General features: G+C 55.4%; 1 protein-coding gene across 1 annotated transcript; it reads left to right on the top strand.

Annotated features, from left to right (window-relative positions):
• Positions 1-481: 481 nt before the first annotated feature.
• Gna15 (G protein subunit alpha 15) lies at positions 482-21271 on the top strand. Its single transcript, XM_070002485.1, has 7 exons — positions 482-1281; positions 7824-8008; positions 9456-9610; positions 10409-10537; positions 13814-13943; positions 17295-17448; positions 20959-21271. Exons 1-7 carry the CDS (start codon positions 1128-1130, stop codon positions 21183-21185), a joined length of 1134 nt encoding a protein of 377 aa, XP_069858586.1. The 5' UTR covers positions 482-1127; the 3' UTR covers positions 21186-21271.
• Positions 21272-21802: the final 531 nt, after the last annotated feature.

Genomic DNA, 21802 nt, shown 5'->3' with positions numbered 1-21802 from the left:
ATTTTAATCCAGAACTTTCCACAGCTTCTCAAGGGAGCAGACATGATGATGATTTGCTGGGGCTGGAGACAGGTTTCTTCTCAGGGGGTCTGAAAGGGGGGAGGGGACACGGTGTCTAGGGATCTGTGGGGGATGGGCCTTGCTTAGCAATGACCCTTTGACCCCCAGACTCAACTAGAAATCCTTTTATTCCCTGTGGGACTGTGTGGAATCTCCACATCCCACATGTCGCATTTCTTCACCCCCTTATTTCAAGCCGCACCCCAACATCTCTGCTTATTTTTTCCCCCAAGTTTCTCATCACCCAACAGGCTGTGTGTGTGTGTGTGTGTCTGTGTGTCTGTGTCCGTGTTTAAAGACTTGAGCATTCCCTCTCTGTCTCCCTAATTACAAAGCCAGACGCTTTTGCCATTGGCTGGACAGACCAGAACCCTGCCTGGCAATCCATAGGCGCCCCATAAATGCACACGGAGGGAAGGCACAGCCCCCTCCCCAACTCTGCACATGGAGCCTCTGGATCCCTATGGGTGAGAGACAAGTTTCCCAAGGCTCTGTTCTGTCCCTGGCAGCGGCCCCCTAGGAAGTGACTCCCTGCCTCAGTTTCCCCATCTGTGGGAGGATTGGGAAGAGGGGTAGAGGATGATTAGAGCAAGCTCAGTTAGAGGGGGGAGGAAGAGGCCTGGCCCCGGCCCCCCTGGTTCCTAATTGGCTGGGAACAGGGAGTGGGGGGCAGCTCAGGAGGAGGCTGCAGCTGCTCTCTGGGGCACCCTGGGCTTTGGGGGTGCCTGCTCCATGCCCTGCCCTCCCCCTGGCCTCCAGCCTTTTGCCGCCAACCTGTTGGTCCGGGTTCTGGGCAGGTTAGAGGTGGGCGGGAGCCCCGAACCTCCCCGCCTCCAGCCTCCACCCGTCCCCACCCTGTTCCCAGCACGCCCCGGTCTCCCTCACACGGGCCTGGCCCAGCCTCCCTCCAGACAGGAGAGGGATTGGGGAGGCTCTGCAGGGTGGTCCTCGAGAACAGAGCAGGCAGAGGGGCTGGGCAGGGTGTGTGTGTGTTGGGGGGCCCAGCCCTGGCCATCAGGGGCGGCCCGGGGGGGCCATGGCTCCTGGCGCCCTGTGAGGCCGGCACCATGGCCCGCGCGCTGGGCTCGCTCACCGGCGCCTGCTGCCCGTGGTGTCTCTCGGAGGACGAGCGCACGGCCGCCAGGATCGACCAGGAGATCAACAAGATCCTTCTGGAACAGAAGAGGCAGGATCGTGGGGAGCTGAAGCTCCTGCTTCTGGGTGAGTGTTGGGGGAGCAGTGGAATCAGGGTGGGGGGTGTGGAGGGCCAGGCAGGCAAGGGGAGGGAGATGGTGGTCCGGACTTAACACCAGACCAGAGACCCATTTTCTGGTTGGCAACACACAGGCGCAGGAAAGGAGGTTCCTAACCCTGTACCACACACAGGCTGGGCCAGGGACCAGGCCGGCCTGGCGGGGCCCGGCCACCCGGCAGGCCCAACACGCCCGACCGGCCTGTGGTATGTGCCCAAGGGGGGTGAGCCGGGGAGCAGGGATGCTGGCCCGGCCCCTGGGGCACAGCAGGCGGTGAAGGCTCAGGCTTGACGACTGACTTATTCATTCATTCATTCATTCCCTTGTTCCGTCCTTTGAGTTTTGGTTCATTGGAGATTAAGAGTCTCAGGAGCTTTCCTGTCCTGGCTTGGCTTTGAACTGCCGTCCTCAGCTCTCAGCCTGCTGAGTGGCCAGCGTGACAGGCGGGAGCCTCTGCGTCAGGCTCAGGGTTTGACGTCTCCGAGGTCGGCGCAACTTCGGGATGTTGCTGCCTCCGGGCCTCAGTTTCCCCACCCTTGGGTTCCCCTCACATCCCCACACATGCGAATACGATCCCTCACCTACACACACACACACACACCACCAACACAGAGGGGCTCCCCGGTTTCCCTGAGCCCTGGCAGGGGTGGGAGGAGACCCGGAGTTCCTGGCAGGGGATGGGCCACCCCTAGAGGAAGTGGAGATGGAAGGGGAACCCACGAAGATGGCACTGCATCCAGGCCGCTCCAACTCTGGCCTTAATCCCCCTCCTTAAACCAGGCCCTGTCCCCCCCAAAATGGTGTGTGTGAGTGTGTGTGTGTGTGTGTGTGTGTGTGTGTGTGTGTGTGCGTGTGTATATGCGCTTTCTTTCATTTTTTGGCAACTCCTGACCACCAGCTTGCACGTTTTTATTGTCACCCCCATAAGGAAAGGTTTTAGTTGTTGTTTTCCTTCCGGTGGTTCTGAGGTTTGAATTCAGTCCTTTTGGCCCATTAGGCAGGTGCTCTTCCAGGTGAGCCACGCTCCCAGCCCCAAGTCTGGAAACTATATAATGAAGAAAACGTTGTTTTTTTTTTTTTCCCCAGTAGATAGCCAGCCCTCCAAGGGCTGGGAGCAGTGGCTCACACCTCTAATCCCAGCTAGTGTGGAGGCAGAGAGCAGGAGGATGGCGGTTTGAGGGTAGCCAGGGCAGTGCCAGTGCTCAGGCCCTGAGTTCAAGTCTCAGTGCACACACAGACACACAGACACACACAGACATGACGAAATAAGTAGGTCTTCATAGAAAAGGCACTCTGTAGTCAGCACACTACTGCGTACAACATCTGTGTATTCTGATGTGTTGCACTTTGTCTCAGTGGGTCATTTGTGACTTTACCTCTTCTCCCATGCAGGGAGGGGATTGATCCATTTGAACAATGTGTTCCCTTCCCTACCACAGGGCCTTTGTACCTGCCCTGTCAAGACCTCTTGGTCTCCTGGCTCCAGCCATTGCTCCACGGGCCCTTTCACCCCATGGGCAATGCAACCCAAGGGCCCCCTCTTGAGAGAACAATTGTTTGGCTCCTCACCATTCTCTGTCCAAAGTCCCCCTCATGGCCTCTCCCCTGTGCTGGGAACTGGTTTGTATCATTGCTTGTCCATCTTCTCCAGACAGGGTTTGGATCCTTTTCCTCCTACTTCCTTTTTTTTTTTTTTTTTTTTGTGCCCGTCCTGGGGTTTGAACTCAGGGCCCGGGCCCTGCCCCTGAGCTTCTTGCACAAGGCTAGTGCTCTACCTCTTGAGCCACAGCGCCACTTCCAGCTTTTCTTGGTGGTTTGTCGGAGGTTCAGAGTCTCATGGCTTGCCTGCCCGGGCTGGCTCTGAACTGTGATCCTCAGACCTCAGCCTCCTGAGGAGCTAGAACGACACGTGTGGGGGGGGACTGGCACCGGCTCCTGTCTGTCTTTGGGTTCTGAGCACAGGACACAGGTCCAGGGCGAGTCTGGTATACAGCAGGTACTTCATACATGCATACAACTAAAGAAATGATCGAACCGTCAGGCCAGGGGGTGTGTGTGCAGAATGTCCCCGAACCAGAGTCTGTGCCATGTCTAGTCAGCTCTAAATCGGGGAACCCCTTCTCTGCCTGGGCTCCGGAAGGAACTGTCTGTGCCCTCGGGCTCTGGGGGGGGTGCAGACCCGCCCAGCCCCTTCCTGCCTCTGCCCTGCCCTCCCCCACTCCCCAAAACAGGAATTGAATCCAAAGGTTTTGCTTATTTATTTATTTTTAATTTCCTGAGTGGGGGAGATATTTTGAGGAAGCTGTTGAGGGGATCCTGGGTTGAGGGGGACATGGGGGGGCTCTGTGCCTGGCATCACCATCTCTGGCAGGGGCCACAGAAAGAACCCCAACACAGACAGGGAAACTGAGGCTCGCGGACATGTTATGATTTTGCCAGGCAGTTTAGTCTCTTGCTGCCCCAGGGCCACCCAAGCCTGGATACTGTTGCTCTATCACCCCGTTTTCTGGGGCTCACGCTGGATTCTCGTGATTTAGGAGGGGACCCGGCAGGGATCACCCCACTTTTCCACGCATCTACCTGTTTTCCTCTTCCACTCACCGGAGGAAGAAGCACTTGCTCCTCCCCCCAGGTGGGAAAGCCCCCCTACACCAGTAAGTACCTCGTACCCCTTCCTCTGGTGGCTTCCCAAAACAGACTTAGGTCACCCCACTTCTGCCCAACGGCTGGAAGCCCCCCCTCTACCCCATGACAGGGTTGACTGGAACATTCAGACTCTAGTTATGATGCGTTCATGACTCATGCGGTCTGTGTTGTGGGGGATGGGGAAGAGCACCCCGAGTTTTTGTCTTTACTGAAAGAAAAAAAAAGAGAAAGAAATCAGATCAACTTCACTAAATGAAGTCAGCTGTTCTCTGGGGAACACTTTGGGCTCTTCTCTTTTTTGTGGGGAGATCTAAGAATTTGGAGGCCAGGTGCCGGTGGCTCACACCTTTCATCCTTGCTATGCAAGAGGCTGAGATCTGAGGACTGTGGTTCAAAGCCAGCCCATGCAGGAAAGTCTGTGAGACTCTTATCTTCCATGAACCAGCAAGAAAAGAAAAAAGCCAGACAGGGAAACTGGGCGCCAGTGGCTCACGCCTGTCATCCAGCTACTCAGGAGGCTGAGATCTGAGGATCACGGTTCAAAGCCAGCCCAGGCAGGAAATTCTGTCAGACTCCTATCTCCAATGAATCACAGAAAAAGCTGGAAGTGACGCTGTGGCTCAAGTGTTAGAACAACACTAGCCTTGAGCAAAAGGAGCTCAGGGAGAGTTCCAGGCCCAGAGTTCAAGCTTCAGGACTGGCAAAAAGAAGCCAGACTTGGAGCTGTGGTTCAACAGGTAGAGTGCCAGCCTTGAACAAAAAACAGGCTAAAGCTAAAGGACAGCACCCAGGCCCAGGTCAAGCCCCAGGACTCAAGATCCACGGCATGGGCGCTGGACTCAGAATTGGTTTGAGTTCCAGCTCAAGGCAATGTCGACACTGCCCCCATGACTCAGTTTCCCCATATCAAGTGGTCAAGAGCCTTTGTCCATGGTGGTGAGGTTCAGCAGGATGCGCTCCTGGGGGCCTCCGGGGGCCCCTTGGCCGTCAGGAGCCCCAGTCCTGGGAGCTGCCCTGGGGTCCCTCTGTGGGAACCTCTTGGACATGGCGCTGATCTCAGTCACCGCCACAGTCATTCGTGGCTTTTGCTGTGTCCTGGAAGATGAGAGTCTCATGGACTTTCCCCGCCCTGGATGGCTTCAAACAGCAGATCCTTAGATCTCAAGATTCCAGGTGTGAGCCACATAGGTCATTGATTGTCACACCTAGGTGTGAAAAATGTGTGTTACACTTTTTGGTGCTAAAATGGGCCCTGAGGCCTCACAGAGCCTGAGCAGGCGCTCTGCACCGCCCTGCCCTCCCCCCTACACCTGAATTTTCTTCCTTCCTGGGCCATTCCTTGGCTTGATGTTCCTGCACCCAAGACCAAGGATCAGTTGGAGGCGTGGCTTCACCTTGGGGGCGTGGTGAAAGCTCCGGAGGCGTGGCTCTAGTGCCGGGGCGTGGCCCGTGCGGTGGGGGCGTGGCTCTAGTGCCAGGGCATGGGCAAAGCGATAGGGCGTGGCTCTAGTACTGGGGCGTGGTCAAAGCAATAGGGGAGTGGCTCTGTTGCTGGGGCGTGGCCAATGTGGTGGGGGCGTGGCTCGAGTGGGAGAGAGCCTATCTGGCAAGTGCAAGGCCCTGAGTTCGAATCCTACCACCACCAAAAGAAAAAGAAAATGATGGAAGAACCGTACCAACAGCCATCAGGGCAGGAGATCAGTCCACGCTGCAGACCCGTCCGCAGCTGACCTGCCTGATTCTCACGGATTGTCCCCATCCCCCGCCATCCTCGCCCCAAATGGCCTTGGCAGAAATAGACTTGCTTGGAACTTGGGAGTCCAAGAAATCATGACAGGGAAACTGAGGCCCGCAGAGTGCAGGTAGCCACCCGGGATCTTGTCTGTGTGGTCCTCAGAGGTGTGGAGCTCTGCATGGGAGGTGGGGGGGTGACTGTCCAGAGCCCCGCCCCTCCCTGTGCCCTCCTCCTCCTCTCCTCCCCTCCCCTCCTTCCTCCTGTTTCCTCTTTCTGGGACACCAGGCCACCCCTTCCCCTTTTTGGCTATGGACTCCAGTTCCTCCAGCATTAGACACCCCCCCCCAGGAGAGCCAGGAGCCCTGTCTGGACCCTTCCTACCCCCCCCTGTGGCAGTCCCCCCCAGGACTCCCAGATCCCAGTTTTCAGCTAGGAACAGAAAGGCAGGTCAAGGCCAGGGCTCCACACCAGGGCCCGCGGTCTCCCCTTGCTGGACTTTCCTCCTGAGCTTCGCAGGACTTTGTCCCGCGCCCCCCCCCCCCAGCATGACCTGGAGGTTCTGTCCCCCAAATACCCCTTCAATATGACCTTCTTCAAGGTCAAAGCTCAAGTTCTTCCTGTAGCCCCCCCCCCCCAGGGTCCTTCACCACCCACGCCGGGTCCTCCTCCCCCCTCCGGCCCTCGCTCCCTCTGATCCAGCCACACGGCCTCCTCCCTGTTCCTCCCACATGCCCGGCTCTCTCCTACCGCAGGGCCTTTGCACGAGCTGTGCCCTCTGTCTGGAGTTCTGTTCTTCCACATGCCACCTTCAAATCTGAATCCTGAAATCCACCTCCACCCCGAGGCCTCCTCTGCCCACTGAGCTGCGGAAGTCACCACATGGCTGAGCTCTGTCCTTACTTTTTATGCCTTCAAGAAAGAATGAAATGATGCATGTAAACAATGAATCCTGACCGCTCAGAGACATTCTCCTTTACCTTCCTCCCCTGCCCCCTTCTTAGAACAATCTCAAGCAGGTTTCTTTGTTCTTTCTTTGTGTTGTGATGCCTAACACGCTCTTGTTTTCCTTCCTGTCATTCTGTTTCCGAGGTGCTGAGGATTGAACCTGGGGCCTCTTCCTGACTAATCAGTGCTCTGCCCCTTTTCTACCTTGGTTATCTTTGAGGTAGAGTCTTGTTTTATAGCCTGGGCTGCTTGTGTTTCCCTGTGTCACTGAGGATGACAGGCAGGTACTACCATGCCCAGCCACTGGTTGAGATAGAGTCTCTCTTGGAATTTTCTTTTGTCTGGGCTGGCCCCAAAAGGCAATCTGATCTCAGATTCCTGCATAGCTAGGATTACAGGCATGATCCACTTTCCCTGACTCCTTTCAGTTGGTTTTAGTTGCTGTTGCTGTTATTGTTTTATTTTTGTGCCGGTTCTGGTACTTGAACTCAGGTCCTGGGTGCTGCCCCTGAGCTTTTTCACTCAAGGCTGGTGCTCGACCACTTGAGCCACAGCTCCACTTTAGGCTTCGTGGTGGTTCATTGGAGAGAAATGTCATGTACTTTTGGGGCTGGGCACTGGTGGCCGGTGGCTCACGCCTGTCATCCCAGCTACCCAGGAGGCTGAGATCCGAGGATCGCGGTTCAAAGTCAACACTGGCAGGAAAGTCCATGAGACTCTGATCTCCAATGAACCACCACCCAGTGCTAGTCTTGAGTTTCCAGACTGAATTCAAGCCTCAGGATGGGAACCATTAAAAAAAAAAAGGAATCACATACTTTCCTAGCTGGGCTGGCGTTGAACAACAGGCCTCAGATCCTAGCTTCCTGAGGAGCCAGGATTACAGGCGTGAGCCACAGCACCTGCTTCCTTTCCCGGAGTCTCAGAACTCTGCGGTGTGCACCAAAGCAAAAACTTACGCTGCCTAAATTGGGCTGAGGGCTCTTGTGTGTCCCTGTCTCCACTACCTCCACCCAGTGGGCCCAGGATGGGGAAACTGAGGCTCCGAGAGGCAAAGACAAAGTCTCTGGCCCAGGATCACACAGCAGCCGGTGGTATCTCAGCCCTCGCTGGCCGAGCTGATGCCCAGAGCCGTGCATGGCTGACATGTTGGTTCCCCCCCCCCCGCCCCCCATTGTCTCCAGGGCCCGGGGAGAGCGGGAAGAGCACATTCATCAAGCAGATGCGAATCATCCACGGGGCGGGCTACTCGGAGGAGGACCGCAAGGCCTTCCGGTCGCTTGTCTACCAGAACATCTTCATGTCCATGCAGGCCATGATTGACGCCATGGACCGGCTGCAGATCAGCTTCAGCAAGCCCGAGAGCAAGGTGAACTTGGGGAGCGAGGGAGGTGGGGGGCGGGCCTCCCCCCAGGACCAGACCCTGAGGATCTCCTGTGATCTGGTGGAAGTCTGAGGATGTCTGAGATCGGAATGTGGCCCGGCAGGGAGCTGGGTTCCCGTGTCCCCCCATCCCCCCACCCCAGGGCAGATGTGGGAATTTTGCAAGAACTTGAAAAAGATCCCCAGCTCCTTCAGGAAACTCCTGGGGAGTTGGGGATCAGGAAGACTGAGAACCCAGACCAGCTCAGGCAAGACAAAAATACGTTGGTGAGACTTCATCTCAACCAGTACACGGGGTATGGTGGCACACGCCTGCCGTCCCAGCTATGTAGGACGCATCCACAGGGAGTCACAGTCAAGCCACTGCAGGCAACGAAAGCAAGACCCTCACTCAAATAAATAACCAGAGCAGCGGGGTGAGGCTGTGAGTTCGAGTCCCCATCCACAAAAAAGGCAGTTTCTGAAGCACAGGCTGCTGGCAGGTGATACTTTTCTTTAAGTCTCATAATCGCCCTCCAACGAGAGAAACAGAGACTGACATGAGCTGGGGATACACAAGCCACGGTCAAAGGGCAAAAATAAATCCTCACTTTCCAAACCACCACCCTACCTGACCGCTAAAAGAAGTAACTTCCGCCGGATGCCCCCCCCTCCAGCTGCTCCTGGGGGCCACTCAGCCCTGACGCCCCACCGCCTCACCAGACCCAGCCTGAGCTCATGGCAGTGAATGAGGCCAGCGTCTTGGGGGCATAGCTGGGGGTCCCCCTCTTCCACGCATCCACTTGCCTCTGTCTGGGGCTTGAACTCTGGGCCTGGACGCTGTCCCTGAGCTCTTCAGCTCAAGGCGGGCGCTCTACTGCTTGAACCACAGCACCACTTCAGTTTTGGAGTGGTTCTTTGAAGAGTCTCAGGAACTTTCCTGCCCGGGCTGGCTTTGAACCTCGATCCTTAGATCTCAGTCTCCTGAGTAGCCTCCTGTGCCTCCCACCTTCCACCCCACCCCACCCCCACTCCACCTCAAAGCAGTCAGGGAAGAGGCAGAGTCTGCTGGGGTGGGGTGCTTAGCACCCATTGGGGTGATCCTTAACCTGTCATTGTTCCACCCCAGCTGGCCAAAGGATTGCCCTGGTAAGACACAGACGTCTCCTGGCCCTGGACTGCGGCCAAGAGAAGCCCAGAGGAACATTGCTGTTGGGGTGCTGAAGGGTGAATAGGAGTTCACTAGTTCCAGCTGTCAAGGCACAGCCTTTCCCTCTGTGCATCAGTGATTGCTCGGATATTGGACCAGGAAGGGATGTGCCGGTGGTCCGTGCGCCCCGAGAGAGAAAGCCAGGCAGAGGGAGAGGGTCTTAGGGACAGGCAGGCAGGGCTGCGGGGGGGTCTCGGCGCTCCCGCAGGCTGCCTAACCCTCATCCGCCCGCTTCCCTCCGCAGCACCACGCCAGCCTGGTCATGAGCCAGGACCCTTACAAGGTGACCACGTTCGAGAAGCGCTTTGCCCTGGCCATGCAGAGCCTGTGGCAGGACGCGGGCATCCGGGCCTGCTATGAGCGCCGGCGGGAATTCCACCTGCTGGACTCCGCGGTGTAGTGAGTCTGCGCGCTGAGGGTCGGGGGGGGGGGGGGTGTGGGCGGGGCCATGTGGAGGATATGTGGGAGGGGACACGGCAAAGCCAATCTGTTGTAAGGGCGTGGCCCGTGTCTGGGACGTGCCCATGGTATCAGATTACTGTGTGAGCAGGGCCAATAGGAGCCGGGTACAGCCGTGGAGGCGGATATGTGGGTGGGGCCTTGCTTCGGCTAGGCTGCTGTGTGGACGTGACCAGGGTCGAGTGGGCGTGGTCACGGTCTGGGGGCGGGGCGACAGCGATATGAGATTGCTGTGTGAGGGGAGCACATGTGGGTGGGGCCATGGCTCTGCTAGGTTATGTAGGGCGTGGCCAGCGTTAAATGGGCGTGGTCACCGCCTTGGGGCGGGGTCAGACTGCTGTCTGGGTGTGGCCAGTACCAAATTGGGACTAGATCTGGGGGTGGGGCCGTAGTAAGACCAGTGTCTGTGGGCGGAGTCAGTGCCCGGTGGGCGGGCCTCACTGTGCGGGTGGGGCTACGATAGGGGCCTGCCCCTGTTGGGGCGTGGTCAGCATGTGGTTGGAGGCCAGGTTGGTCGGCCCTCCACTTGGGGTGGGGCGCAGTGCCAAGTAGGCGTGGCCTGAGGATACAGAGGGGTGGAGTCGGACAGGAGCAGCGTGGAGGAGGGGCCGCGGTGGGTGTGGCCAGTGGGCGTGGCCGGAGGGCGTGGCCGGGGCGACCCAGCTGGTGGTTCCACGGCTGCCCGGCTCTGCTCGGGCAGCTCCTCCCGGACCCGACCACGGCCTGCTTCTTCCGCAGTTACCTGTCGCACCTGGAGCGGATCACCGAGGAGGGCTACGTGCCCACCGCGCAGGACGTGCTGAGGAGCCGCATGCCCACCACCGGCATCAAGGAGTACTGCTTCTCCGTGCAGAAAACCAACCTGCGGTGAGTGCCCGACTGGGCCTGGCCTGGGGCAGGCCTACGTCAGAGGGACAAAGGGGCAGGGCTGTAAGGGATGCAGAGGAGTTCTCTGGAGGATGAATAGGAGTTCATTAGTCCCAACTTTCAAGGAGCTGCTGCAGAGGAGAAACAGGACGTCTTTGGGATGCGGGAGCTCAGAGCTCAAGTCGTCATCATCTGGGTGGGTCTGGAGTGAAGGTGGAATGTCAGAATATTCTAGAAGGGGCAAAAAAGGGCTGGTACTGGATGGATTGGAGTCCGTAGGATGGCATTTGAGGGGATGATGCAAAGATTATTTGTGACACAGAGAAGATAAGGTGAGCTAAGTGTGCAAATTAGTGCAAGCCGGAAGTAGAGCTGTGGCTCTAGTGATAGAGCACTAACCGTGAGTTTAAAAAAAAGTTCAGGGACTGCATCCAGGCACTGAGCTCAAATTCCAGGACCCAGTAAAAATAAGTAAATAAAATCGCATGGCTGAGCATGGTGGCTCCTACCTGTAATGCCAGTTACTGGGAAGGCTAAGGCTGGGAAGACCAAGGTTATCAGCCTAGGGAAAAAGTTCACGAGATTCCTGTCTCAACCAGTTAAAAGCTGGGAATAACAGCACACTCCTCTATCCCATCCGTATAGGAAGTATAAACTGGAATAAATAGGAGGGCTAAGGTCTGTGTCAACCTGGGACAAAAAGGAAAACTATTGCTGGGTGTCAGTGACTCACGCCTGTCATCCTAGCTACTCAGGAGGCTGAGATCTGAGGATCACGGTGCAAAGCCAGCCCGGGCAGGAAAGTCTGAGAGACTCTTGTCTCCAATAAACAATTCAGAAAACCAGAAGAAGTGCTGTGGCTCAAGTGGTAAAGCACTCACCTTGAGCTGAAGAGCTGAGGGACAGCACTCAGGCCCAGAGTTCAAGCCCCATGATGACCAAAGGAAAAAAAAAAACGGACAAAAGCCAACCACTGGTGGCTCACACCTATAATCCTAGCCACTCAGGAAGATCATGGTTCAAAACCAGCCTAGGCAAGAAAGATTTCTCTTATCTCCAATTAACCACAAAAAAGCCAGAAGTGGTGCTGTGGTTCAAGTAGTAGAGCACTAGCCTTGAGCAAAACCTCAGAGACAGTGTCCAGGCCCTGAGTTCAAGACCTAGGACCGGCAAACACACACACACACACACACACACACACACACACACACACACACGACTAAAGCAAGACAAAGGTTGGGACGTGGCCCAGTGGTAAAGCACCTTCCTAGTAAGTGTAGGGTTCTTGCCAAAGAAGAAGGAAAGCGGCGGGGGATTCAGAGAGGATTCTGGGAAGGGCTGTACAGAGTGGTCAGCAACCTGAGCAAGGTGGTGGGGAACCAAGGAGGGTCACAGGGCACCGTGGGAAGGTCGTTTTGTGTTCAACCCCCCAGTGGCCCCTTCCATGGATCCTTCAGATCTTGGCAAAGCCCAGACCAGGAGGGTCTGCCATGTATTATCCCCCCAGCTCTGAAGGCTGGAGTGACATTGTAACATTTTGTTTGGGATGGTAGGAAAGGATGGATGGGTGGATGCGTGCCCAGTGGGTGGGTGGAAAGATGGATGGATGGATGGTAGGTGGATGATGGATAAATGGATGATGGGTAGATTGTTGAATGATGGATGGATGGGTGGATGGATGGGTAGGGAGGTGGAGGTAGGGATAGGTTGATGAGTGGGTAGATGGGTGGATGGATGATGGATGGGTGGATAGATAGTTGGATGATGGGTAGATGGATGGATGATGGGTGGAGGGTTGGGTTGATCAGTGGTGGATGGGTGGATAGGTGGGTTGATGGGTGGATGGATGAAGGATGATGGGTAGATGGAGGAGTGGGTAGGTGGATGGATGGATGGATGGGTGGTTTGGTAGTGGGTGGATGGGTGGCTGTGTGGATGGAGGGGTGGGTTGATGAGTGGGTGGGTGGGTAGGTGGAGGGGTGGGTAGGTGGGTGGGTGGGTGAAGGATGGGTGTCACGGATGATGGGAGAGCTGTGCGCTGTTTTCTTGGGGAGACTTGAGAATGTTCTCAGGGAGAGAAGGTAACAAATCCAGGCTTAGGGGAAACTGAGGCTTCTGGGTAGAGGTGGTTTCCTGAGCTCTTTTTTTTTTTGTTTTTTGTTTTGGCCGGTTCTGGGCTTTGAACTCTGTCCCTGCGCTCTTCAGCTCAAGGCCAGCGCTCTACCGTTTGAGCCACAGCGCCACTTCTGGGGTTTTTTTTTGGTGGTTTATTGGAGATAAGAATCTCACGGACTTTCCTGCCAGGGCTGGCTTTGAACCGTGATCCTCAGATCTCAGCCTCCTGAGTAGCTAGGATTACAGGCGTGAGCCACCAACCACCGGCTGAGCTCTTCATCAGTTGTGTCTGTCTGTTCTGAGAACCCCACCACAGGCCCCTGCCCACCTCCCACCCTGCCCTGCATTTGGTGTGCGGTGCACAGACGTGAAACTCACAGATCCAAACATACAAGCACTGGCTTCAGTCCAGCCGCTGGTTCTGGGCCTCAGTTTCCCCTCTTGTGCTGCAGGGCAAGTCCCTTCACAGGGGAGGCTGTGACCCGGGCCCATGGGGTGGCTGCTCCCTGTCACATCCTGGGTAAAGGTCGGGTCCCCGGGAAAAGGCCGAGCTCTCTATCGGTGACCTACTTTCTGAGAAGCCAGCACAGGAAGGGGCCTCTCGCAGGCCTTGGTTGTGGTGAGGGTGGAGGCCTGGGCCTCAGCTGGGCCACAGAGGACGTGACTCGCGTAGGTTCTAGGAACAACCCTGTGTACCACCTGCATGGATACTAGACTTTCCCACAGCAGCCCGGGCCCATAGTTTTGTCCATTGTGGGGCTTGAAACTCAGGGCCTGGATGCTGTCTCTCAGCTTTCTTTTTTATTTTTGCTCAAGGTTAGACGCTCTACCACTTGAGCCACAGCTCCACTTTACATCTTCTGGTGTTAATCGGAGATGATAATCTCAGGGCCTTTCCTGCCCAGGCTGGCCTGGAACCTCGATCCTCGGATCTCAGCCTCCTGAGTAGTAGGATGTCAGGCGCGAGCCACCCACGCCCGGCTCTTAACTGCCCTTTTCGAATCTGCAAAAGCCACTTGAGAGACTCAGTTACCCAATCAGCGGGGAGACACGGCCCTGTGGGCAGCCCACCTTGATGCAATGCTTCTGACCGATCTTGCCACTTCCTGGTGGTGCCTGAACTCTAAAAAGAAGGGGGGCGGTGCCCTGGTTTTCCTATAGGATCGTGGACGTCGGGGGCCAGAAATCAGAGCGCAAAAAGTGGATCCATTGCTTTGAGAACGTGATTGCGCTCATCTACCTTGCCTCGCTCAGTGAATACGACCAGAGCTTGGAGGAGAACAACCAGGAGGTAAGAGGCACCTCCCTGCTCCTCCCCATTGGGGGTGGGGAGATCTGGGAACCTCATCCCAGCAGAAAGCCAAAGGGGACCCAGAGCGGGCAGCTTTGCTGTTTGGTGGCTCTGTGTGAACCCAGTGTGATTTATTGTCCTTCCTTCCTTCCTTCTTTCTCTTTTTTTTGTTGGTTGTGGGGCCTGAACTCTGGGCCTGGGCGCTGTCCCTCAGCTCTTCAGCTCAAGGCTAGCGCTCTACCACTTGAGCCACAGCGCCACTTCTGGCTTTTTCTGTGTATGTGGTACTGAGGAAGCGAATCCAGGGCCTCATGAATGCAAGGCAAGCGCTCTACCACTGAGACATATTCTTTTCATTTTGATATTTTTTTTCAGTCGGTCCGGGGCTTGAACTCAGGACCTGGCCACTGTCACTGAGCTCTTTTGCTCAAGGCTAGCGCTCTGCCACTTTGAGCCACAGCTCCACTTCCAGTTTTCTGGTGGTTTATTGGAGATACGAGTCTCTTGGACTTTCCTGCCTAGGCTGGTTTTGAATCGCAATCCTCAGATTGGGAGGATCAGAGTAGCTAGGATGACAGGCGTGGCACACTGGTGTCTGGCTTGCTAAATATGATCAGATGCTCGTAAGCATTGCACCTTTTTGTTCCTCCCCTGAGTCTCCTCCTTTGGTCTCGCTGTGTGTGAATGAATGTGTGTGTATAATTCATTCTGTCCCCGTGTGTTTTAGATCTAGCTTTGGCACATCTGGGAAAACACTCACGGTTTGTCATTCTTAGCTTGGCTTCCCTCACTTAGTATGAGTTGTTCTAGGTCCATCCATTTCCCTGCAAATGACATTTTATTCTTTCTAATATTTGTGTAAAATTCCATTGTGTAGGTTCCACATTTTCTGGATGCACTGTTATTATAGGGTGATCTTTATTTCTGGTGCTGGTACTTGAACTCAGGGCCAGGGTATTGTCTCTTTGTGTGTGTGTGTGTGTGTGTGTGTGTGTGTGTGTGTGTGTGTTATGTTTTAATCACTCAAGGCAAGCTCTCTACCACTTGAGTCACAGTGCTACTTCCGGTTTTCTGGTGGTTTTTTGGAGATAAGAGTCTCACGGACTTTCCTGCCTGGGCTGGCTTTTAACCGCGATCCTCAGATCTCAGCCTGAGTAGCTAGGATGAGAGGCGTGAGCCCTCAGCACCCAGCCTCCACTTTGGCTTTTTGCTGGTTAACTGGAGATAAGAGTCTCATGGACTTTCCTGCCTAGACTGACTTTGAACCACGGACCTCAGATCTCAGCCTCCCGACTAGCTGGGATGACAGGCTTGAGCCAATAGTGACTGGTTGTGGCACTGATCTGAAGCCTCTACCCTTTCCAGTAGGGAAACCACACAGGTTTGCATGGCCAGGACCCCGGCCTCCCCCGCCAAGCACGTGTGGAGTGGACAGAGGCCCGAGCATGGCCACACACAGGCCCCAGCAAGCCAAGGCTGGGCAGCGCTTCTCTGTGCGCGTGAACCTGTCTCTCTATGGCTGCCCCAGGACGGAGGTCAGGCCCCTTATCCTCATCGGGGTTCAGGTTTCTCACGTCACTCTGGGGATCTATCTGAGAATTGATGTTCAGATTGAATCAGACACATCACGGTGATGGGTTTGCCATTCCTCCCAGCCCCACAGCACCCACTCCGGTCTTGGGCACTGAGATAAACCAGTAGAGATTAGGTTCCTTCAAAACAGACAGCTGGTGGCTCTCACCTGTCATCCTAGCTGGGCAGGAAAGTCCGAGAGACTCTTATTGCCCATGCACTACTCAGAAAAAGCCGGAAGTGGTGCTGTGGTTCACCTGGAAGAGGGTTAGCCTTGAGCACAGAGGCTCGGGGAGAGCGCGCAGGCCCTGAGTTCACTCCTCAGGACCGGTTCAAATCCACAAAAAACAAACAAACAAAAAAATTCCCCCCAAACAAAAATCAGATCTTGAACTTGGGCTCCTCAGGAAGGAGACTTGTGAATTTAAAGCTAGCCTGACCTACACAGTGAGACTTTTTTTTTTTTGGTCAGTCCTAGGCTTGAACCCATGGCCTGGGCACTGCCCCTCAGCTTTTGTGCCCAAGACTGGCACTCTTACATTTGAGCCATAGCTCCATGACAAGCTTTTTTGGTGCTTCATATGAAATAAGACTCTCATGGTCTTTCCTGCTGTTTCCTGCTTTGAACCTCAATCCTTAGATTTCAGCTTTCTGAGTAGCTAGGATTATAGGTGTAAGCCACTAGCATCTGGTGAGACTTTCATCTTAAAAATAAAAAAGGGCTCATGGTGTGGCTCAGTTGGTAGAACACTAGCCAGTGAGCAAAAATGGCAGGTACCAAGGTTGAATCCCTGTCTTTTTTTTGGGGGGGGGGGGTCTGGTCATGGGGCCTGAACTCTGGGCCTGGGCGCTGACCCTCAGCTCTTCAGCTCAAGGCTAGCGCTCTACCACTTGAGCCACAGCGCCACTTCCGGCTTTTTTCTTTTTGCTTATGTGGTGCTAAGGAATCAAACCCAGGGCCTCATGCATGCAAGGCAAGTGCTCTACCACTGAGCCACCTTCCCAGCCCCTGAATCCCTGTCTTATACCTAACCCCCCCCCTGCCCCATTCTCGCTCTGTCTCTCTCTATACAACTGCCTGGCACCAGTGGGTAACAGTGGTCATCCTAGCTACTCAGGAGGCTGAGATAAGAGGATCTTAGTTTGAAGCCAGCCAGGGCAGGAAAGTCCGGGAGACGCTTTTTTTTTTTTGTCGGTCGTGGGGCCTGAACTCTGGGCCTGGGCGCTGACCCTCAGCTCTTCAGCTCAAGGCTAGCGCTCTACCACTTGAGCCACAGCGCCACTTCCGGCTTTTTCTGCTTATGTGGTGCTGAGGAATCAAACCCAGGGCCTCATGCATGCAAGGCAAGCGCTCTACCACTGAGCCACCTGCCCCGCCCCTCTGGGAGACTCTTATCTCCAATGAACCACCAGTAGGGCAGAAGTGGCACTGTGACTCGAGTGTGAGAGTACCAGCCTTGAGCAAGAGTTCAGGGACAACGTCCAGACCCTGAGTTCAAGCTTCAGGACTGGCGCATGCACGCAGGTGTGTATAACCTCCTCCCTCCCGCCCCTGCCATGCCCCCCCATCCCACACACAGTTTCCAAATTAGATCATGCCCTAAAATCCCAAATGGACCTAAGTTTTGGGGAAAATACAAAAAGCATGTTGGGCATACACAGCTTAGGCCCCACCTAGCGAGGCAAAAGGGGTGCACAACCCTGTCTCCATGTGGGCAGGGGTGGCCTGCTGGGCTGGGCTGGGCAGCGGGGTGATGGCTGCATCTTCTGCCCACACAGAACCGCATGAAGGAGAGCCTGGCACTGTTCCGCACCATCCTTGAGCTCCCTTGGTTCCGGAGCACCTCCATCATTCTCTTCCTCAACAAAACTGACATCCTGGAGGAGAAAATCCCCACCTCCCACCTGGCCACCTACTTCCCCAGCTTCCAGGGTGAGTGATTCTAGAATATTCTAGAACCTTCCCCGTCCTAAAATCAGCTCCCCAGAGATCAGCTTAACCCAGGCTTTGCCTAGATGTCACTAGAAGCCCCAACTAGAATGAGTCTGGAGGTTCCAGGGTTTGCCCACTCTGATGCCCAGCCTCACCGAACCTCAGTTTCCCCCTGTATATAACAGAGATGAAACAAGAGGAGACCACCAGGTGTCGGTGGCTCACACCTGTCATCCCAGCTTCTCAAGAGGCTGAGATAGGAGGAGCATGGTTTGAAGCCAGTCCAGGCAAGAAAGTCTGTAAAACTCTCGTCTCTAATAAACTGCTCGGAAAAGACCGGAAGAGGCGCTGTGGCTCAAGTGGTAGAGTGCTCGCCTTGAACACAAGCTTAGGGACAGTGCCCAAGTCCCAGGACCAACACACACACACACACACACACACACACACACACACACACACACACACACACACACAAATGTACCCCTGGCACAAGTAGGTTTAGGGCCCACTAGGGACTGTGGGACACAGGTCAGTGTTGAGCACTCTAGGGGGGAGGGAGCTCAGTATAGAAGGTGCATGCTTCGGGCTGGGAAGGTGGCTCAGTGGTAGAGCGTTTGCCTTGCATGCATGAGGCCCTGGGTTCGATTCCTCAGCACCACATAAGCAAAAAGAAAAAAGCTGGAAGTGGTGCTCTAGAGATAGAGCACTCGCCTTGAGCTGAAGAGCTGAGGGACAGCGCCCAGGCCCAGAGTTCAAGCCCCACGACCAGACCAAAAAAAAAAAAAATAATAAAGTGCACACTTCTAGCACTTTCTCCATTTCTCCACTCTCCAGAACAAAATGAGGTTGTCACTGTATCCTGTTTGCCTATTGTTAAAGAGCAAATTAAACTTAGGATGCTCACACTTAGTGGCTTAAGACTAGCCAGGTTTGATTTTGGTTCATGATTTTGTGCATCAGGAATTTGGGAAAAGGCAGGGTCGGGCAATCTGTCCCACCCATGTGGCATAAGCTGAGGTGGTTGGGGCTGGAGAGAGCCTTCCAAGATGGTGCCTTCCTTCATAGATCCAGTGCCCTGAGTGCCTCCTGTGCTCTCCCCTCTCTCCCCTTAAATCCTCATCACCTTGGGCTTCCTCACAATATGGCTGACCCAGCAGAAGACTGCCTATCAAGACCTTGCCAGTCAGAAATGTCAAAATGTTCCTTACATTCCATTCTAGTGGCCCAACAAGTTGCTGAAGCCAATAGTCAATAGACAATCACTGCCACTTTTTGTTGCTGTTGATCATGGGGCTTGAACTCAGAGCCTGGGTGCTGTCCCTGTGCTTTTTCACTCAAGGCTCGTGCTCTACCAGTTTGAGCCACAGCACCACATCTGGTGTTTTGGTGGTTCATTGGAGATAACAGTGTCACAGACTTTCCTGCCCTAGCTGGCTCAAACCACAATCTTCAGATCTCAGCCTCCTGAGTAGCTAGGATGACAGGTGTGAGCCACTGGCACCCAGCTTCACTGCCTCTTAAAGAAGGAATAGAATCAGCACATGGGAAGAAGGGAGCCATCTTGCAGACAAGTTCTCTTCCTTCTCAGAGATACTGAAACAAAGGGCAGTTGACTGGGCCCTGGAGGGCTGAAGACAACAAAAATGGATTCCCTTATAGTTCAGAGGTTGTGAGTTTTGAAATCAAGGTATTGACAGGGTCATTTTCTCTTGGAGGCTCTGAGGGTCAAAACACTCTGTCTCTTTAGAAGAACTGTGATGGTGGCTCCCAGCCCTTGGTATTCCTTGGCTTGTAGACATGTTTCATCCTGCCCATTGTAGCTGGGATGACAAACATGAACTATCACGCCCAGCTTCTTTGAGATGGGGTGTCTCAAACTTCCTTGCCTGGGCTGGACTGAAACAGCACTTCCTGGTAGCTAGAATTACAGGCATGAGCATGAGCACTTGCTGTGTCCTCTCAGTTTGTATGGATAGTGTTTTATGGTTCCCATTAAGCCCGTGTGACTTCATTTTAACTCACCTAACTGCATCTGCAAATACTCTACTCTCAAATGAGCTCAGAGTCTGAGGTTCTCAGGGGATTAGGATTTTGGAGGAATTTAAATTTATTTATTTGTTGTTTACTTTTGTGGGTGGTTGGGCTTGAACTCAGGGCCGGAGTGCTGTCCCTGAGTTCTTTTGCTCAAGGTGAGCACTCCACCATTTTGAGACACAGCACCACTCTCAGTTTCCTGTTGCTTCACTGGAAATAAGAGGCTCAGGGAACTTCCTGCCTGGGCTGACTCTGAACCGCGATCCTCAGATCTCAGCCTCCCGAGTAGCTAGGAATACAGGTGTGAGCCACTGGAACCTGGCTAGGAATTTTTATTTTTTAAGCCACGGCACAGTGGAAACCCAATAGGTAAAAGCCAGATCCTGGTGTCTCACATTCGTAATCTTAACTAATTGGAAGGCTGAGATCTGAGGATCACAGTTCAAAGCTATCCCAGGCAGATCAATCTGAGACTCTCATCTCTAGTTACACAGCAAATAGTCAGAAGTGGGGCTCAAGTGATAACAGTGCTGGTCATGGGTAAAAATGCTGAGCAAAAGCGCAAAGCCCTAGCCGGGCGCTGGTGGCTCACGCCTGTAATCCTAGCTACTCAGGAGGCTGAGATCTGAGGATCGCGGTTCAAAGCCAGCCCGGGCAAGAAAGACCATGAGACTCCTATCTCCAATAAACCACCAGAAAACCGGAAGTGGCGCTGTAGCTCAAGTGGTAGAGCGCTCACCTTGAGCTGAAGAGCTGAGGGACAGCGCCCAGGCCCAGAGTTCAAGCCCCACGACCGACAAAAAAAAAAAAAAAAAAAGCGCAAAGCCCTGAGTTTAAGCCCAGATACTGGGAAAAATTAAATAAAATTAAAAACCCTCCTAGGTGGAGCCTAAAGCTTGTTGGTCGTCAGGTCAGAGGTCAGACAACCTGAGCTTTGCTGAGGCCTGTGGGACCCCTAGGTCCGTCCCATCCCGGAGGGCTTTGAAGCTGATCTACCTATGTGCATAAGGCGGGGAAACGGGGAGGCCGAGGTCACCTTGCTCTTGGCTGGGACCCTCCCCTCGCGGGTCCTGGCCCCGCAGGCACAGGAACCAGACTCTGGCTTCAGAGAATTCTAGAAACAGAGTAAGACGGACAACTCTAGAAGCCTTTTCCTTCTCCCTTCCCCCTCCAGCAGACTGGGGGCCCCTGATGCTCCCCATGCCCTGCTCTCCCTCCTCCCGTCCCGCGGCCTCCAGTCCCCAGGCGCCAAGCACCAGAGCTCAGTCTCATTGGTCCATTCCAGGTCACGTGGCCTCGGGAGGGGCACGCCTCAGGGCTCCCATTGGCTGAGCCGAGTCAGGGGACCGGAAGTGACGGCCAAGGCGGTTCCCTGCTTAGCAAAGAGGGCAGAGCGGGCCCTTCCCTGCCCGGCTGGGAGGGGAGCGCGACCCCGGGCCCCCATCTCCCCTTCTTGCTCTTTCTTTTCTCCCCCAGGCCCCAAGCAGGACGCGGAGGCGGCCAAGCGGTTCATCCTGGACCTGTACACGCGGATGTACACGGGCTGCGCCGACGGCCCCGAGGGCGCCGGGAAGGGGTCGCGCGCCCGCCGCCTCTTCAGCCACTACACCTGCGCCACGGACACGCAGAACATCCGCACGGTCTTCAAGGACGTGCGGGACTCGGTGCTGGCGCGCTACCTGGACGAGATCAACCTGCTGTGACCCGGGCCGGACCCGGAGGCCGAGGCCCGGCAGGCAGCGGGCCCGGGGCGGGGCGCGTGGGGCAGCGGGCCTGGGCGGGGCGCCAGGCGTGGGGCGCGTGGGGCAGGCAGCGGGCCCGGGCGGGGCGCCAGGCGTGGGGCGCGTGGGGCAGGCAGCGGGCCACGCACCGGCAGGACCGACCCCGTGGTCCCTGCTCCGCTCTGCCTTTCGCCACCCCAGACGTCCGAGGGCTCCGCCGTGTCCTCTGTGGAGGGAAAGGCGCCAGATGGCATCAAATGGCCAATGGCGGAGGTGGAGGAAGTCGTGGGAGAACAGTTCAAGAACCGCGTGGTCTCCCTGGAGCCCCACCTCCAATGACGTCACCGGGAGGAAGTCCTGGAGGCGCTGTGGTGACGTCATCAGGACACTTCCAGAGGATGGACTCCATATATCGCCTCCCCCCCCCCTGGTGGACAGTGTCGGGAACTGCTGCCGGAAGGGCTTTTTCTTGCCCCTGGGAGCCTCCAAGCCCTCAGCCTCCTACTCTGGCTTGCAGAGGAGGGGAACTGAGGCTCACAGGCTGGGATCGGGGCACACTCTACCCCATCCACCTTCTGTATTTATTCCCTCTCTTCTCC

Source organism: Dipodomys merriami, unplaced genomic scaffold (assembly GCF_024711535.1).
Source record: "Dipodomys merriami isolate MVZ:Mamm:240054 unplaced genomic scaffold, mDipMer1.0.p SCAF_6, whole genome shotgun sequence".
NCBI classification, from domain to species: domain Eukaryota; kingdom Metazoa; phylum Chordata; class Mammalia; order Rodentia; family Heteromyidae; genus Dipodomys; species Dipodomys merriami.
Note: the sequence above shows the minus strand (reverse complement) of the source record. Positions and strands in the feature narration are given on the sequence as shown.

Bases quoted from the DNA above. Each gene is read 5' to 3' on its own strand.
- Gna15 (XM_070002485.1), top strand. From the start codon at position 1,128: ATGGCCCGCGCGCTGGGCTCGCTCACCGGCGCCTGCTGCCCGTGGTGT. The intron at 9,611-10,408 runs GTGAGTCTGCGC...CTTCTTCCGCAG, and splicing joins CTGCTGGACTCCGCGGTGTA to TTACCTGTCGCACCTGGAGC. The intron at 13,944-17,294 runs GTAAGAGGCACC...CTGCCCACACAG, and splicing joins TGGAGGAGAACAACCAGGAG to AACCGCATGAAGGAGAGCCT.